The sequence below is a fragment of the Cuculus canorus genome, chromosome 2 (assembly GCF_017976375.1).
Source record: "Cuculus canorus isolate bCucCan1 chromosome 2, bCucCan1.pri, whole genome shotgun sequence".
NCBI classification, from domain to species: Eukaryota; Metazoa; Chordata; class Aves; order Cuculiformes; family Cuculidae; genus Cuculus; species Cuculus canorus.
This window is the reverse complement of record NC_071402.1, coordinates 63,482,959-63,502,438: the sequence shown is the minus strand read 5'-3', so window position 1 is coordinate 63,502,438 and position 19,480 is coordinate 63,482,959. Positions and strand designations below refer to the sequence as shown.

The window sequence follows — 19,480 nt, the reverse complement described above, 5'->3', positions numbered from 1 at the left end:
AAGTGACTCTGCACCACTGCAGCCCCACATCACATACTGTGCAGTTTTGGGCACCACAGAAGAAAAGGGATATCAAGTCACTGGAGCGTGTCCAAAGGAGGGCCATAGAGTTGATGAAGGGTTTAGATGGGAAGCCATATGAGGATTAGCTGAAGTCACTTGGTCTGTTCCGCCTGGAAGAGAGAGTGGAGACCTCATCGCAGTTTACTGCTTCCTCACAAGGGAAGGTAGAGGAGCAGGTGCTGTACTCTGGTGACCAATGACAGGACCCAAGGGAATGGCAGGAAGATATGCCAGTGGAAGTTTAGGTTGAACATGAGGAACAGTCTCTTCACCCAGAAAGTGGTGGAGCACTGGAACAGGGTCCCTAGGGAAGCAGACAAGCCTGACAATATTGAATAAGTATTTGGACAATGCCTTCAGACACCTGGGATGAATGTTTGGGTTGTCCTGTGTAGGGACAGGAGTCAGACTCAATGGTCCTTGCAGGTCCCTTCCAACTTGGGGGTTTCTACAATTATATGACCAGCTTTGTTAGTTATGCACAGGCTGCAACACGTGACAATCCTGTAGGCCCACACATAATACAATGACAAACACCAAGTGATTTCAGGTTCACAGCCAAGTAGTTATTATGATCCAATTCACTCCTCTACACTTTCTCATGGTGTTTATGCCAAGTATCAGTGTTTTTGTTAAACTAAATACAAGTTCTTCCTCACACAAACCATCCACCTTCCCTACAGTTCGCTTGCCCCCAACAGCTGTTCCTCCTTGAAACATTAGCACCTGCAAATGGTCTGTCCCCCCACACCTGTCTTGCAAACCTGAAATTTTGCCTCATTAAGGCATGCACACTTTATGGAAGAAATGCTACAGCACAGTAGATACATCCCACTTCCAGGCAGCCTTAGGGATCTTGGGGATACTAGTGAAAGATGAGATTGTGGCCAGTGCCTCTGCAATGAAAAGGAGTCAACATGCTGGTTAAGTTGGTGCACAAAAGCATTTATAACTTCTTGGAAACAATCACATTCCACAGTAAAGTTCCAGAACTGATGATTTTATTCTGCTAGACTGCATGTTCTTTGTAACTTAGCTGGATATGAAATGTCTTTAGTGATGTTGATTTTCAGCTGTTACATAGCTATGTTTCAGTGGTAAGTTTCCCCCATACAATTAAAACAAAAATTGAAGATGGTGGTTGCAAGAACTAAATACACAAATCTCAGTATAATTTCTACACATGAAAAGCCTTTCACACATGCATACAGAGTTCCCATACTTTGTATGTAAGCTGTACTGCATGTTTTAACACAGGAATTTCCAGGACAAAAAAATTAAACTTGACCCTTCCAGAACATTTTTAAACTGCAATTAACACAGCATCAGAAAACTTCTGACAACACTTTTGTACACTAATATTTCTGATACAATGGGCATAGGAAGATTGATTGATCAAGGTCCATTACATTTGTGACAGGTAGGAATAAAATCCAAATGCACGCTCTATGCCACAATGCTCCTATCTGATCTTCTCCCACAGCATGTTTTTTTCAAGAGTTTATACAGCAAACTACTGTGCTAATGAATTAAAGCTATTAAAACCATAGCAGCCTTGGTTCAAAGACTTTTGGTGCAAAAGTATGAATTAGCAAGTGGCCCATGTCTTTTTAATGCAAGATGTTCTTCTATTCCACATGTGCCAAATTCTATATATGTCAGCCTACATGAAGAAACAGCATTATTTATTTTGTACGCAACTCATTTCAGACATACCTAACTACGCAAGAGACTGTCTTGACTTCGTTATCTAAATAAATTAAATCAAGAAAAAGCACATTTAAATCTAATAAGCATTCTTCTTGACCACCTTGATGAAAATAATTAAGAGCCAGATGCAGATAACTCATGTAAATTCTGGATGTGTTACTTTCTGGCAGTTCTTTGTTCTAGCAGCAGCACCTGGGTTACAGCAGTGCACAGGGCAGGGGGTGAAGTGCTGGAAAGTTGCACTTGCTGTCTCAGTTGGGTTGGTCTGCCTGACCAGATAATTACACAGCAGCACTTTCTTCCCTTCTATGGCTTCTGCAAATGCAAAATCCTCCTGATGCTTAAAATCAAAGCCATCTCTGAAGAGCTGTGAACTATGAATAACCTAAACTAAGCTGCACTGCATAAAGACTACTGTAATCAGTTATTTTTTACATATCCACATTTATTACTTTGGAGTAACTACTTTGACATGAAAATTGCTTAGAATCTGAGATAGGAAAAGTTTAAGTCACTTGACAGCATTAGCTATTTCTTTTGAACAGAACACCAAAGTTGTTCTACAAAGTAGTTATCCAGCATCCAGTAGTTTGTCTTTAGGCACATCTCTGTCACTATTCCTGCACTATGGTAGGAAGGATTATCTAAGCACCATCTAGAGCACAAATTGGAAGGTGTTATCTTTGTTTACGAAGCTCCCAGGAAAATATGCCTCGCCTTGCCATCACCAGATTCAAGGCAAAATGGAGACAAAGAATATTACTTCCTACGATGGTTCTGACATTCCCCAAATATCACAACTGACATCAATTATGATGTCAGAACCTAAAGGAAGGAACCTAAAGGTGCCAATCTGATGCTCCACAAGTTTGTTTACACATACCCTGAAGCAGCCATTATGGCCTGACAGATCCATAAACCAGAATCCCTCCAATTATTTCTGCCTCCTGAAAGCCACTCAACTTTCAGCTTTTCACCAGACATCACAATGTCCATCATCTTTTAAAGCCTATCCTTGGGAAGACGTTACTTACAGAAAAACTGCTGAGTTCACTCAGGAACAGAAAACCTGTATTCAGCTTATTCTCCCTCCTACCCAAGTGTTCTCAACTGCAAGCATTTCTCCACCCCATATGGATGCCAGATAGGCTGCTCAAAGTTTTAAAGAATGCTTTGTATACCTGTAAGCCCTTCACAATGTTACTGCCTTAGTAATAATGTACCTTATCACTCAGTAAATACCAGAGCAGCATTTTGAAAACAGACATTGAGTTTCATTTCAAAATAGCTCCGAAGTGTAAGTTGCCTTGTCTCCATTTAATTTTCAGTACACCTGCTATGAGGAGCAAGAACACCCCACCTTTTCTTTTTAAGTCAATAAAAGTCTTTCTAAAACAGATTGTCTGATACCCTGTACACTTAAGTTCTCTCAATATAACTTGGAAAAGGCTCCCTTAAGACAGAGGCAATTATTTCACACCACCCGAAAAGCATAAATCTAAACTTTATATCTTGATTCTTATTACCCATTCTTGTCTTTCTGAAGCCTCACCAACAACACACAAGTTTCATTTTGCTTTACCTATCCATTAAAACCAGTGTTCTCCAGAATTCTGTAGATTATAGGAGTTAAAAACTGTCTAAGCACTCCCTAAAAGCTGAAAAGTTTCTTCTACAGCAGTCACAATTGACCCACAAACCTAGAACTAGCCATTCCCCACCCAATAAAAGGCTGTTTTGATAAGGCAAATATTTATTTATCAATTTGCATTTATCATGTCAGACCAACTGATATTTACAGAACAGTTTAAAATACACAGTATTTGCATTCGATACAAGCAACTAAATGCAGCCTGTAGTTAAGTTTTCTAAGCAGTATTTAGATAATCCCACTGCTACATAATTCCAGTCAAAAAAAATCTGTGATGCTTACACAAGAGTTTCTATACCTGAGAAGTTTTAGTATATCCTTCAAAAGGAAGTCTGCAATTAAAAGCCACATACATAAGCCTATTGAAGATGGTCATTCCAGTTGCAAATTTGTTTCCTCTGAAGCAAGATCTGATACACTCTCCCTTGAGCCATACAATACTTCTGCTGGCCCTTCAGAAGAGCTGTCTGCATCATCTCCACAGTTAAGCTCTTCATTTTCTTGTTCAGATCCCTCTACAGCTGAATTCTTCAGTGTCTCAAGATTGTTAGGGGCTTGCTCAGTTAGACTCTAGAGAAAACAACAAAACAGTGTTAACTTCATACTTACCCTACTTAACCGCACCTTGAATACTGTGTTCAGTTCTGGACCCCTCACCACAAGAAGGATGTTGAGGCTCTGGAGCGTGTCCAGAGAAGAGCAACAAAGCTGGTGAGGGGGCTGGAGAACAAGTCTTACGAGGAGCGTCTGAGAGAGCTGGGGTTGTTTAGCCTGGAGAAGAGGAGGCTGAGGGGAGACCTTATTACTCTCTACAACTACCTGAAAGGAGGTTGTGGAGAGGAGGGAGCTGGCCTCTTCTCCCAAGTGACAGGGGACAGGACTAGAGGGAATGGCCTGAAGCTCCGTCAGGGGAGGTTCAGGTTGGATATCAGAAAAAAATTCTTCACAGTAAGAGTCATTGGGTACTGGAACAGGCTGCCCAGGGAGGTGGTCGAGTCGCCTTCCCTGGAGGTGTTTAAGGAACGGGTGGATGAAGTGCTTAGGGACATGGTTTAGGGAGTGTTAGGAATGGTTGGACTCGATGATCCAATGGGTCCTTTCCAACCTTGTGATTCTGTGAGGTAAAGACTGTGCATACTGAATTAAGCAAATTATCTTCATTTAGGGATTGTCAATACAATTAAAACATTCCTCAGTCACAAAAGTCTTAAGACACTTGAGTTAAACTCAGATGGCTACTGGGTGTGGTGTAAGTCTTCCTTCGATTCTAAAATAGGACAAGTTCTCAGCCAATATAGATATGGGACAAAGCTTTCCAAGTTAAATACTACTTGAGGACTATTTAGGTTTAATTTTAGAAAAGTTACTGTGCAGCAGATTAGAGTTCATAATTTTTAATCAGAGATAATAAGCTACCTTAAGTCTAGATGAACTAGAAGATCCAGCAGTTCCTAGCATGTGATGATCAAACTAAAAGTTCCTCACCTAACCTGATCTTAGGAAGAAAAACAGGACTGTAAGAGGCTGCTTTTGAGGTTTCTGGTTGTTTGATGTTTCACTCAAGCCACATTAAAGCCTCAGAAGTGAGCAGCTTACAACTAATAAGTGAACATAACTGTTGAGGAACTGCAGGGGAAAACTCCCAACATTAGTCCTGTAAGTCCTTTAATTTCTGCCTGTGGGCTTACCATTAACAAGCAGCACTCCCTGAATACTAAAAAAAAAAATTAAAAAAATCAAGTGTAGTAAAATAGAGGAGTCTTTCAAGACTGGTCTAAGTAATTGCACTAAAAATTAGCTTAATCAAGTTCTCGTAGCTTTGTATTGCATCCCAGAACTTAATTCGTACAAAAACAACCTGGATGACCATCTCAGTATCAAGGTTCCATGTCTATACATTTGTCACAGCTTCAGAGACTGTTACAGCCAATCTACTCCTGCTTTCATAAAATCAGTGACTCTACCTGCCCCCAAGGAATTCTCAGAGGAAGCCATTTCAAAATTACAGGTTTATGAATGCTTAGTACATTAACCCTTTTTGGGCCACAAAAGTGGCAGTTCCTCTGGTGAAATCTTGACTTCAAAGCAGCACAGATGCTCCCTTCTCCCTCTCACTGTCTCACTTTATGGGTCCCCATTTCAAGCTTAGTTCCTCAGAGGACACAGCCAGCACAAATGCTTCATTTACCCAGCAACCTCACACAATCTATTAAACACCTGAATTTGAGTCACCTTGGGAAAGTGCAAATTAATCTTTCCTTCCCACGTCACCATCTCTAACGCACAAAGCCTGTTAAGACAACAGGTTGAACCTTCCCTTAAGAAAGCATCCCTGTTCAGTACTTTCTAATTACTCCTGTGGATTTTAAGCTGGAAAAGCTCATCCCCTAGAAGGGGCTTTATGCCTCTGGATTAGAGCAATCCCACAGGAAACATTTTAGACAGTAATTTAAAACAGAGTTGTGTGAGCACACAACAGAAACCGTGATTAAAGACATCCTTGCTAGTTTCTCACTTCGTCAGCATTAACTGAACATACACAACATTGAAAATTCAAGTACCTCAATCATGTTCATCAGATGACCAGCATGTTCAGCAAGGGACATTAGCTCTTCATTTTCTTCTCTCAGGCGGGCAATTTCACCATCTTTTTGTTCAATTTCTTTGTGCAGCTGAATTCAAAAGAAGTGTTAGAACAGGAGTACAATAGCTGGTGGTAAAGAAATCAGTTGTCCTTCATTAGCTACCTTCTCATTTTCTTGAAGCACTTCATACAGAGCCTTCCTCCTTTCTTCCGCAACTTCTTTCCAATACAGAGATGAAGGGCTTCCTGAAGTAAGAAGATACAGTTAAGTATTCTTGCTATCATCTTGAAGATACCCAACTGTCATACAAGTTTTCTATAAAGCCTGATAATCGCAGAATCATAGAATGGTTTGGATTGGAAGGGATCTTAAAGATCACCCAGTTCCAACCCCCCTCCCGTGGGCAGGGGCACCTTCCACTAGATCAGGCTGCTCAAAGCCTCACCCCACCTCCTGGCCTTGAACTCTTCCAGGGATAGGGCATCCACAACTTCTCTTGTTCTAGTGCCTCACCACCCTTACAGGAAAAATTTTCTTCCTAATATCTAATCTAAATCTCCATTCTTTCAGCTTAAGAACATTCCCCCTCATCCTATCACTGCACTCCCTGATAAAGAGCCCCCTATCTAGCTTTCCTGTAGGTCCTCTTTAAATATTTGAAAGTTGCTATGAGATCCCTCCAGTGCCTTTTTTTCTTTAGGCTTAAGAACTTCAAGTCTCTGAGGCTGTCCTCACATAGTAGTTACTCCAACCATATCATCTTTGTGGCACTCATCTGGACTCCAACAGATCTGTCCTGCCTGCACTGAGGACTCACTCTGTATAGTGTTTTCCCAGAGATTAGTTACAAATTCACAACTAGAGAAATAATTTTACAAAAAAATCCTACATTAATGGAAGTGTATTAATGGCTATAAAGGCAGTGTCACCAAGAAGCTGCCTCAAGCATGGCAGCAGGCTTTGCAAAATGATAGCCACATTTGCGATTGCCAGTCTTGATACACACTTCATGGAAGACTGAAGTCTTATTCTCAAGTCACTGTCCACACATCGGGCTTAACAAGTCTCCTGCTGAACTTGACACCCTCACACTGGTTCTAGGAAGCCACACATGCAGCACACTATGCCAAAATACTTCAACATAATCAGTCACTTGAAAGCTTGTAGCTAAACCAAAGTAACCAACTACAGGTGTTTAACACTGCTGCACAGTGTGTATACTGTATTTACTAGACCACAAAGGATAAGTATCATCAATTCCTATTAGGCATTGCATAAAAACACTAAGCCCTTATCTAACTGACAAAGGAACTGCGTTTAGAGTTTTATTTTCCAATAGAAACAGCATTTTAAATGTAAAATAAAAAAATCATTTCAGGAATTACCACATACCTTTTATCATGAGATCTACAGCTTGAATGCCATCATTCATATTCTCATTTTCTTGTTCTTTGCCCACAGACACCCCTGCTTTACAAGCCTTTGAGGTGAACTTGTTATTCCAAAGTTTCCTTTTGGCTGAAGACTTCTTCTGCATAAAACAGACAGGTTTAGCTTCAGAGCAATGTTTCGGCACTTTTTTCCCCAAACAGTACAAACTAAGTCTGCTCACCAGTGACCACAAGTAAGTCTTTAAGCCCCAGTTTCTGGACATTGTAGTTTATAGACATCACCTTCAATACCCAGAAGCTGAACCAAAGAAAACTCTCAAGAATTTTCCTGAAGTACTCCAAAATTGCTAGATTTAATACTACTACTAAAATAATTACTATTACTAAAATAAATAATTGTCACACCAATTACCAGGCTCCCTATTTTTTCAAATGTTAGAGTTAAAAGCTCAAAAGCATTTCACTGCAAGTAAAAATAATTACATATCCACAGGTTTTCTTCCAATTCCTACCTCATTACGCCTGCCAACCAGAGAACCTGTTGCTGAAGGCTGAATCATTTTAAGAGTCCGTCTTGGGGCAGTACTGCATGTGCTGTCTGTGAGGTACTTCTAAAAAGACAAATACAGCTTCAGATCACTGCCACTCCTCTCTACGTAAACTGAGACTTAGAGGTCTGTCATGCTTCCATTAAGGCAACCTATGGTTCTTCTTGACAAGAAAAAAAGATGATACTTTAGTTTACGTTAAGGCTTGTGCAAAGAAGGGGATGTAGTTAATCTGTAGCAGAGATGGATCTTAATCACACAAAGCTATGCTCAGCCCCTATCTCTTAGAAAATCCTTACCCTTCATAAAGGAACCCAAGTAGGTCTTACAGCAGAAGCCTTCTGACTAGGTTTCAAGGCCAGTTACAACGCAGGAACAAGTGTAAACTCTAGCTGAAACTCCCCAAGTGAGATTTGACAACATTAGTATTAGACTCTAGGGGAGAGATAGGAGTTACGGCAATTGCAAGCTTACTAGATAAAAATCACACACATCACTTCAGGCAGTACCTATTTTGTTACCTGTGAACACGGCCTCAAGTAGCGTTCATTTAAACAAATGTGTTGCTTCAATTATCCATCAGAAAGGATCTAAAGATCGCTTGCTTCGATCCAGACAGGCTATTATTTTCTATAAACAGTATGGTTATCACCTTTCCTGTCATGCATAAATACTCACTTCCTTCATTAAAGCTTTCTGACTGGGTTGGTTACACTGCAATGGGATAGCAAACAATGGCAGACAACCAAGCAAGAATAGCCAGAACATAATGCCACACCACCGTGAGAAAGTTACTGATTCACACCATACTTCATATGACAAGAGTTCGCCTTTCCCACGGCAGTTTCTGCCACCAATTACCTTACTGTTGAACTGAAGGACAAACACTAACTGCTGTGGGAACAAGAATCATACCATGTCAGACACTGCTTGTTGCTATTGAAGGTCAGAGTTAAGTATACTCTGCCAAGAAATTATTGACCAATACTTGAGTTAACCCGTTGAAAGGGCTACAGTGAGGATTTTATGCCCTAGAGTCACTATAGGACAAAGCTACCATGTGTCTAAGTCGAATTTATTGATAGGCAATTTTCATTAATACCAGAAATTTTCCTGACAATCACTATCCCTTCATGACAGAGGTCTACTAGCCTCTACTTTATATGGTATTTGTATAATTCTGAGTTACTTCATTAAGAGTTTTAATAAAAAGAGTCTAGTACCAAAACTGGAATAAGTACAAACTTTAGTAACTTAGTCATCTCTTAAAAACTTAAATCCTTTTAAGCATTTCAACCAACTCCAAGGCAACTATGGTTCAGGAGGGTCACTTCAGAAACAGAAGTGCCTGCTTGAATACTTCAATTAAAGAATACTCAAGACAAATTTAACTCTTAGTAAGTTCATCCCTATAAAGGACAGGCTACAGAACCTACTCTACAACCCCTTAGCAGATAGGCTGATACAGTAATTAAACTGAGGCAGGTAGCCAACACCTAAAAAAAAAAATCATATGGAACAACAGCAAACTCTGTCAAACTAAAAAGGACTTGCTGAGCAATAAGAAGTAGTCATAAGCACATATGCCCAAGCAGGACAGAATGTTCCCAAACCATGCTGCCTGCCAGGAGGTTACTCAAGCCAACAGGACACAAGCCAGGTGGAAGCACATTGCAACAGATCCCTTTGTTTTCCTTCAGAGGGAATAAATTTGTAAGACAGAGGGACCATTTCCCAGAGAACAGGGCATAAACCTCTGAACAAAAATTCTGTGCTCGAGATACAGGATAGAAAACAGAAGATGAAACTTATCTGTTCCCATATTCAAGCTTTAAGACTTTAAAGCCTATACCTGCAGAGATCCTGATGATTTTTCTGTGTTCACTTTCTGTTTCATTTTGGAATTCATAGGATCACTGCAAAAAAAAAAAAAAAAAGTAGAAATGTAGTAATGCCCAGCTGCCACTCAAGTTCAGGGACACCAGTTTTGGAGTAGTACAATTCCAACTTGCCAACTATTATCATAGAATCATAGAATACCAGGTTGTAAGGGACTGCAAGAAACACCTGGTTCAACTTTTGTAGGTGATACAGAGTTTAAATGAGATGGCCCAGCACCCTGTCAAGCTGAGTCTTACAAGCATCGGGTATAGAGGAATCTACCACTTCCCTGGGGAGATTATTCCAATGTCTCATAGAATCATAGAATGATTTGAGTAGGAAGGGACCTTAAACATCATCCAGCTCCAACTTCAAGACCTCCCACTAGACCAGGCTGCTCAAGGCCCCAGCTCTTCTTGTGATAGAATATTTTCTTCTGCAATCCAACTGGAATCTCCCCAGGAGCAACTTACACCCGTTAGCCCTTGGATTAAGCCACTAATCACGCTGTCTGTGGACAAAGCCCGTGGAGGACCCCCCTCAGGGTCCCCCCCCAGATACATGTTGCAAGCAGACTCTGACACCAGAAAGGTCAAGCCTTACGGGGTCACCCTGTGTCGTGGCCATTCTACTCCACTGACACAAGCAGTTACTATTACAGTAAGTCGAATATTTTTTATTTAAGCTAAAGTAAAATATCATCTAAGCAATTGTATTTTTTTTTGAAGTTAAGACAGAATGTCCCTCTAATAGCACGTTTTCTTTCAAACACTGTTTCTCCAGGGAGCGTTCATTCTTTGCATATGATAACGTCTTGTGTTATCTGTCCTGAACAGATGTGTCTTCTGCAATCACATCTGTTTGCAGCCTTTCCACATCTCAAATGCATGGTCGGGCACAGAGCTGGCTCCAAATTAGGAAAGGTTTTAACAGTTATGAAGTTCGTAATAATAATATAATCAGTCCTTAGAAATAGAATATGCATAAGACTTCTGGGAAAATTTATCCCTATGCATGCAAGGATGGATATCCCTGCACAGGATGGATGGGGATCGCTCCCCCGCGTTACCCAGGTCTGATAAAGGACCCGTGCTTTCTAAAACTCACAAAAGGAGTCTCAAGTAACAGTTTATTCACGAGCATTTTCAGCGCCACCACCACAGAGGCCGCCCCTCGGCCCACGCCGCGCTTTTCCGGAGGGGGGGGCCGGGGAGCCACGCGCACCCAAGATGGCCGGCGGGGAGCCCCTCGCGCTCCCGCCAGCCGAGCGCCATCGCCCCGCCCCCGCCAGCGCGCGCGGCCAATGGGCGAGCGAGGCTCGAGCCCGCCAAGACCCAAATGCGGCCGTGAAAGCCTTACGCTCCCTCCTCACCCCCCCACCAACCACACCAACCCCAACGGCTCAAGCGAGAAGAGGCTCGCACGCTGCCGCCTTCTCCTCCTTCCTCCTCCCAAAACCCACCGCCCTGCTCACCTGCGCCCGCTCCCCTCAGCGAACGCTCCCAGCCGACCGCCTTCTCCCGCCAGGCGCGCAGCTATAAACGAGCGCGGGCGGGGCGCACAGTCACGTAACGGATTGGCAGCTCTCCCAGCCAATGGCCGCCCAGCGCTCCTCTAGAGCTGAGGCGGGGGGGGGCGGAAGGGGCTGAGGAGGGGGTTGAGGGGCCTCAGGAGGCGTCAGGGACACGGGAGGGGGCCTGAGGGGCCTCAGGAGGCGTCAGGGGTGTCAGGGACCCGAGAGAGAGGCCGAGGGGGCTGAGAATGGCTGAGGAGATCGAGGACCCGGGATCCGAGAGAGGGGCTGAGGGAGCATGAGAGGGCTGAGAAGGCATGAGGAAGTGTGGGGACCTGAGAGAGGGGCTGAGGGGGCCTGACAGGGCCGGAGGGGGTGGGGAAGGCCAGAGTGGTCGGAGAAGATGTTTTTGAGGAGGCATGAGAGGGGCTGAGGGAAGGGGGGGTGAGTGTCCTGAGCAGACTGAGGGGCTGAGAAGGCCAGAGGTGCTGAGAGTGAGTGACTATTAAGGCTGAGAAGGCCAGAGGGGGCTGAGAGGCTTAAGAGGGCCTTGAAGGGGCTGACAGGGGCCTGAGAAGGCATGAGGGAGTGGAGGGACCTAAAAGAAGGTCTGAGGAGGCTGAGAAGGCCAGAGAGGACTGAGGGATCTGAGGAGGCTGGGGTGTGACTGAGAGGTACTGAGGGGACTGAGAAAGCATGAGGGGGTGGAGGGACCTGAGAGAGGGTATAAGGGGGCCTGACAGGGCCAGAGGGGCTGAGAAGATCTTTGAGGAGGTGTGAGAGGACCTGAGTGGAATGAGTGGCCTGAGCAGGCCAAGGGTGCTTATGAGGGCTGTGAAGGCCAGAGGCGGTTGAGGGGTCTGAGAAAACATGGGGGGACTGAGGGACCCAAGAGAGGGTCTGAAAGGGCCTTGAGGGTGCTCAGAGGGTATGAGGGACCTGAGGAACAGCCTGAGGGGACTGAGTGGTCCTGAGGGAGCCAAAAGCCTTGGGATGCAGGGCCAGGCAGGCAACACCTCTTCAGGTGGCCTGGGGAGAGATTTTATACTGAGGAAGGTGAGTGGGAAAACTCCGGGAGTATAGGGGACTACAGCACAGGAATACAAAGCACCTTAGCTGCATATGCCAGCCTCACATGGCCTTCCACCGCCCCCACTCCTGGCACCTTCACACACACATACACCCAGTTTCCTCTAGACACCTGAAGGAGGCACCTGAACTGAAGCTGTAGGAAATGAAGCACACAAGCATTGCCTGGTGCTCATTTGGCCTGTTATTGGAAGTTTATGGTTCCGTATTCAAAATCTCCCTGAAACTAGATAGAAGACCTCTCTGACTGCTTTCTCACTTCCATTACTTGCTGTATTTTATAAAGATTTTGTGCTAAATGAAATTTAAATAATGTATCCACTTCGTTGTCATCACTCCTGTCTAAATACAGTACGTTCTACAAGACTGGGGAAGAAAAACAACATCATTAGGCCATGCCAACTGATACACAACAATAATTTTACATACAACGGCAACTACAACTTCCATTAATTATGCGTAAGGTATGTTGTTAAGTTTGTTAGAGGCCACTTTACAATTATGTTCTTGCAAATATTTACACATTTATCCTTTATTTATGCTAATACTATCTTCTGCTGACTAGTGAATAGATGTTTGTGAAGGACACATTCCTTGCAATCAAGGTCTCTTAGCTAGCTTAGAGCAGCTATCAACACTTTTTCCAAGCAATATGATGGAGCCATTAGAAATTAGGATAATTACAGAGAGAAGTGTTTATTTAGCACACCACTTTGTCGCTCTTCTGTCTGGAAATAAACTGCATGGTGCTTATGAGAATGTCTTAAGGGGAGTGTCATGGTCCAATGAAAGAAAGAAAGGCAGAACATAAAAAGAAAGAGATGAATTAGGAAATCTTTAAACAAGGATAAGGAAATAAAACTGATCTCTCTTGCATAAACTTGTTCAGTCTCCCATTGACCCGTTTAAACTTTCATTGTTCACAATATCCTTTGGCAAGCACTTCTAGAGCTCAAATAGCTGTTGTCTGAAGAACACCCTCTTCTTTTTTATATTTCATTTGAACCCGATTCCCATAGCTTCATTTGGTGTCTCAGTCCCTGTACTGAAAGAAACAAACAATTGGTCCTCACCTAAGCCACTGTTTTCAGATTCCACTCTCATTTTGTCTTCCAGAACCACTTGGCCATCCCTTACATGAAAGCTGTTACACCTTTTTGCTCTTTCATGAACTGTATGCCAATTAATTTGCGTTTTTAACTGCTCCCAAATATCAGGCTGACATTCTTGTGGAAATGTCTGTCGTGACTCAGATCTTATTCTTGAATGATAGTCAGTTCAAAGTCTGTTATGTGACATTAAGATTTTTTCCTATGTATGTTTTTTTATGTTTATCTACGTTCAATTTAATTGAATTTCATTAACTGCTATATTTGCCAGTTTCTCAATTCCATAATGCCCTTCTGCAATTTCTTATCTCTCTCTATTTTCTTCAATAATACAGTGTCATCAGCAAGCTGTCACCTTGGTAAACTTTATCTTCTATCAATAAAATGAAAATAACACATGCAGGGATGTCTATCTAAATTACTATTGTTCTGTTACTAAAAAATGTTCATGGTCTTGAGTATGAACTAGTATATACTAGTATATACTAATTCTAGTATTGATTCTAGAAGAAAATTTGAAATTTCCATTTTCCAAAACACTAGCAGATACACTAAACTCTGATCAAAATCTGGTCAAACATACATATAAATTTAACCAGAATTAAATCTTCTTTCAGAAAGGTCTAGATACAGGTACTGTATACACAAACACAGTATAAAACCACTAATATTTTTATGATTTTTTATTGTTATAAAACAATATAAACATGAGATATAAAATACACTATACAAAACATTTACATTCTATGCATGCATAGATTGATATACATAAATGTCAATATGTATTTTTTATGGCTGTGATACAATTTTTGTAATACTAATGTTATCAAGTGAAACTTTATCAAAAATTACCTGTTCAAAATTCAGTTTTAATTCACAAAAAGTTTTCAGGTCGATTTACAGTTCAGAAGCTGAATAACTGCTTTTGAAAATGCTGATAACTGGAAAGAGCTAGCGTAATGGGAGATGGCTCTGATGTGACAGTTCTGTTTGTTTTTCCTTTTAATGTGTTCCTTACTGGAGGGATACAATCTGGAGGTGCCACTCCTTCAGTTTATCCAGCTGAAGAACACATCCTGTTATGAACCACCGTGTCTCAGAGTTTTCCTTCAGTAGTTTCTTCAGTTTGAAAGGTTCGTAAAGAATCCCTTCACCGCATCAGAAAGAACACTGAGAACTTATTATCAGAAGCTTATTCATACTCTTAACTGTGGGAAACCAGTATAATTATACAAAAATCTCACAACAAGGTTTCAGGTTACTTTATTGTAATAATTCCCATTTTTGTGGCTGAAAGATAAATTTAAATAGAGGTTCTGGCATTTTCACATGTAAAAATCTGTCCACCCCGAATTAGCAGAATCTGTGTCTTCAGATACAGTGCAACACAATGCATTTCAGCTCATTTGTTTCATAAAAAATAAAACTTTCTGTCATGAATACTTATGACTATTTGCACTTCAAGTGAGCCTAAGCAAACACACCAAGGTTTCCCACACAGCTCAGCCAGTTTGCTGTGTTATTCATGGCAGTAGAGAATGCGTACTTTTTAAAGCTTCTATAATCCACTGCTATTGACAAATGTTACCAGTTTTTATATCAAATAAGAAAATCAGCTTCTCAGAGGACTTCACGCGCCTGGGAACGTGGGAATAGGTGGGAAGGCACTGCCCAGTCTCCGATGACTCGAGTCCAGTCCTGTTCAGACACCTGTGTGTGGAAACTTACAAAGCATTACACAGAGGGAGTTTGGACTTGGCTATCTGGATCAAGTACTAGCAAAACTGTATTTCTACTTGACAGTCACATTGTACCTTTTGCCAAAGCCTTTATTGTAAATCACGGATAATGATATAATAGCTCTGGGGTGCTTAAGGACTCTTTATTTTTATTGTGCTACATTACATGCAAGTAAAATACATGGTAACTTTGTATTTGTGAATTACATTATTAATGTAAATATAATAAATACTTTGTTATCTATTAGTATTTAAGATAAGCAATTATTGTAACTATTTTAGATGCAGAGAACTGCAAGAGGAGAGGGCCAAGGGACGCAGTGCAGTGTTATGCCTCTGAAGCATGTGAATGTCTTATCTCAGCCCTGCTGTGAGACCAAGCCCTGCAAAAGGGCTTGGTTTCAGTTGGAAGGGATCTTTAAGATCATCTAGTTCCAACCCTCCTGCCACGGGCAGGGACACTTTCTACTAGATCAGGTTGCTCAAAGCCCCATCCAACCTGGCTTTGAACACCTCCAGGGATGGGGCATCCACGACTTCTCTAGACAAGCTGTTCCAGTGTCTCACCACCCTCACAGCAGAAAATTTCTTCCTAATATATTCCTAATATCTAACCTAAATCTCCCCTATTTCAACTTCAAACTGTTACCCCTCATCCTATCACTGCACTCCCTGATAAAAGAGTCCCTCCCCAGCTTTCCTATAGGCCCCAAGAGAAGGAAGGCTGTATTTGGGGTCCCTGAATCAATAATCAGGGACTGTGGTTTTCAGGATCCCGTGCTGCTTTTCTCTGGACTCTTCTCTCTAATAAAAAGGCCACTTATTTCAGGGATGAGACGGCTCCCCGCAACCCACCGGGTGACACTAGGTGGCAGCGTGGCATCACGTTGGCTCGTGCTTTCCTTCCCTCCGCATCTCGTTCGTTTCTGGGGTATTACGTAGTATAGACGAGTGTTACGGTGTGTTCATGATTTGTCTTCGTTTTCCTGGGCCGCTCATCACGGAGGACTGCATGTTTATAAAACTTTGTCCAAATAAAGGACTATGTACCCAACAAAATCCAGTTTTCTAAGATGGCCACTGTTATTAATTAAAAGTCTCCAGACAGTCTGGAATTTTTGTGTATTAGAATAAAAGATTTCCCTCTGAATGGTGATCCTTAGTGCTTCAGATGTGAAAGGTTAAGAGAAAAATCTACATCTCACCTAAATTCTTCCCTAGTTAAGTACCTTGTGAGTCACTATGACATCCCTTAAACCAGTTAGGTCCTAACCTTCTCAGCTATGGAATTATCTTGAAAAAAAAACCATTATTTGTGTAGTGCATTTAGATTTAAAAATTAAACGTTCTCTGTAAAGGCTAGAAACTCCTAATGTAAAGCTCCTTCCAATTCTGCTGACTACAAGTATTTAGAATGTTACTTGAAGACTAAATAAATAAAATGAGCTGTTGACTAAACACAAAACCTACATTGGAACACAACTGTTCCTGGGTTTGATAGGTCAGATATGTCTATAAAGGCAAATTATATAATCATAGAATGATTTGGGTTGGAAGACACCTTAAAGGTCACCTTGTTCCAAACCCTCTGCCATGGGCAGGAACACCTTTCACTAGATCAGGTTGCTCAGAGCTTCATCCAACCTGGCCTTGAACACCTACAGGGATGGGGCATCCACGACTTCTCTAGACAAGCTGTTTCAGTGTCTCACCACCCTCACAGTAGAAAAATTCTTGCTATTATCTACTTTAAATCTCCCATCTTTCCGCTTAAAACCATTACCCCTCATCCTATCACTGCACTCCCTGATAAAGAGCCCCTCCTCAGCTTTCCTGTAGGCCCCGCTTAAGTACTGGAAAGCTGCTATAAGGTCTCCATAAGGTCTCCATATAAAGTCTTCTCTTCTCTAGGCTGAACAAACCCAACTTTCTCAGCCTGTCCTCATGTGAGAGGTTCTCCAGTCCTCTGACTATCTTTGTGGCCCTCCCTTGGACTCTCTCTAATGATCCATGCCCTTCCTGTGCTGAGGACTCCAGAAAAGAAACCAGGACTCCAGGTGAGGCCTCACAAGAGTAGAGGAGCAGAATCACCTCCCTCAACCTGCTGGTTACATTTCCTCGGATGCAGTCCAGGATATGGTGCAAAAATGCATTTGCACAGCATTAACCGAAAACTTAAAGATGAAGCAGCACAGTGACAAAGAGTCCATAGCCTTCCTGATACCAAAACATTTTGTCCAATGGAATTTGAATTGTAGGTTTATGTACAAATTGCTGGCAACGTGCATTTGACACACATGCAGAGTCAATGCAAAGTTTTAGAGACAGGGCGTGCATTTGTTATACCATACAAAGGGGCAAGCTGTTCAACAAATTGTGAGTACTGTACTCAAAGAGACAATGGATTGGGTGTCAGTGTTTGGGAAAGCTATCTCCTCAGGGAAGGCACTGAGAATTTTTAGCTATTTTTGATATCAGAACTGCACATACTCAGCACTCCTAAACAAGTCAAGAAAGCAAAACCTGGAGAAGCAAAAAATGAGAACACTCACTATCTAGTGTATTTACAGATAAATATCTATACACACATAATTATTAAGATGGAACAAACCCAGCAAGACAGCCAGTGTGGTGCAGCCAAAGTTCAGGATCCTGTGCTAAAGAACATATGGTCTGCTTTACGACCACAGACCTACAACCAGAAGGCAGGATATAGGGAGTGATGAATCAAGCTTAATAGTGTAGCGATAGCTGTGCAGTGGATGTATGGTTGTCCACAGCATGCTGCAAGGAATGTTTTCCACATTAAACATTACCATTTCTCTACACAAAAACATTCCTGTTATGCCTGGGAAACTAATATTTGCTCTGAAGGCAGAAAGAGTGAATCATGGTATACTCTGAAGTGTATGAAAGAGTTTTAATTGCCACCTAATTTGTCTTGTCTGAACTTAGAAAGGAATGCTAATTTATTTTTGTCTGATGTATAAACATTTGGCACTGAATAAATCATAGTTCTGTTTTTGAAGCAAGTAGCTTCAGGGCTGATACTACTCCTAACATACATAGCCAGTACAGTATGCATGGCAAATATAAAGAAAGATAACAGAATCCATCTCATCTCTTCCTAACTGTGTCTATAACATACATATCAGTTTGCTACACTACTAAAACCTAATTATTAACTAGAAATTATTAAGTTTTAAGTAATTATTAGGCTGGAACTTAAGACCAGGGGCACTAGAATACAGTCTTGCCAACATGCTTATGAGTAAATATTTAATTCTGAAAACAGGAGTTAGACTCTGAAATCACATCAATTTGGGGGAAAAAAACAAACCCTAAGTTGTTTCTATAAAGTTATAAATACTTTTAAATTGACAGAAAGTAACCGAACTTGTTATGCAACTGAAATATGAAAAAAAAATAGTGTTTAGCTTCACTGAAACCAGCAAGGAAACAATAAAATGGTGAACAGTAAACACAGGTTTTTCAGAGCAGAAAAGTAAAACATATACAAGCAAACAGACATTCTAAACTTACAATCTTCTCAAAACTACGTTACTCAAATGCTTTATCTCCCAAGGAATACATATTTGTGACAAGGTCTTTCCTACCTTCACATGGGCTATTGCCCATGCTGCCTGATGCTGTATCTCTCAGAGATGTCAGCTGAACAGTGTCACCCCCCCGCTGGAGAGACCAAAGTCCCTAGAGATACGCATGCATTTGATTCCTGAATGATTACAAGAGTACAGCTACACAGTAGCGTACGAAGTCCTCCTCACTTTGAGTGGGAGAAAGACTAAAGAACACCAGCTTATTTGTCTGTGCTATGTTAACCAAGCAGAAGCTGACCCACTCTACTGACTGTTTTGCTCAGCCTGGATTTATCATGCACAAGAAAGACCTATTTTTGCTGTGCTAATGGGATTAAAGGTTAAAAAAAGAACTATTACGTATTTTGCTTATACTACTACAACCTACTTGTCAGGTTTCTTTTGTATACCACTCACATTTCTCTCTCCTTAATGATAAAGTTTATATTGCTTTAAACTGGATTTGAAGAAGAGCAGTCTGTCATTAGACCAAGTGTTACAACTGTAAAATACACACCAGCTTTCAGGCCTTCAAGCCTCTTTTATAAATGATATAACATTGCATAACCAGTAAGCAGCATAACAATAATGCAAAATTACCT

The 19,480-nt window shown here is 41.6% G+C and overlaps 1 protein-coding gene and 1 long non-coding RNA gene across 2 annotated transcripts; both read right to left on the bottom strand.

Moving 5' to 3' along the window:
* Positions 1-2,506: 2,506 nt before the first annotated feature.
* On the bottom strand, positions 2,507-9,864 carry GMNN (geminin DNA replication inhibitor). Its single transcript, XM_009564223.2, has 6 exons — positions 9,801-9,864; positions 7,913-8,011; positions 7,402-7,540; positions 6,172-6,254; positions 5,986-6,096; positions 2,507-3,994 (listed from the first exon to the last, which is right to left on the bottom strand). Exons 1-6 carry the CDS (start codon positions 9,855-9,857, stop codon positions 3,797-3,799), a joined length of 687 nt encoding a protein of 228 aa, XP_009562518.2. The 5' UTR covers positions 9,858-9,864; the 3' UTR covers positions 2,507-3,796.
* A 4,344-nt stretch (positions 9,865-14,208) lies between these two features.
* On the bottom strand, positions 14,209-19,125 carry LOC128851293 (uncharacterized). The gene is made up of 2 exons (XR_008448618.1): positions 18,897-19,125; positions 14,209-15,250 (listed from the first exon to the last, which is right to left on the bottom strand). It is a non-coding gene; the product is annotated as an uncharacterized LOC128851293 (long non-coding RNA).
* Positions 19,126-19,480: the final 355 nt, after the last annotated feature.

Bases quoted from the DNA above. Each gene is read 5' to 3' on its own strand.
- GMNN (XM_009564223.2), bottom strand. From the start codon at position 9,857: ATGAATTCCAAAATGAAACAGAAAGTGAACACAGAAAAATCATCAGGA. The intron at 6,097-6,171 runs GTAGCTAATGAA...TTTTGAATTCAG, and splicing joins TGCTTCAAGAAAATGAGAAG to CTGCACAAAGAAATTGAACA. The intron at 3,995-5,985 runs GTACTTGAATTT...TGTTTTCTCTAG, and splicing joins ATCTGATGAACATGATTGAG to AGTCTAACTGAGCAAGCCCC.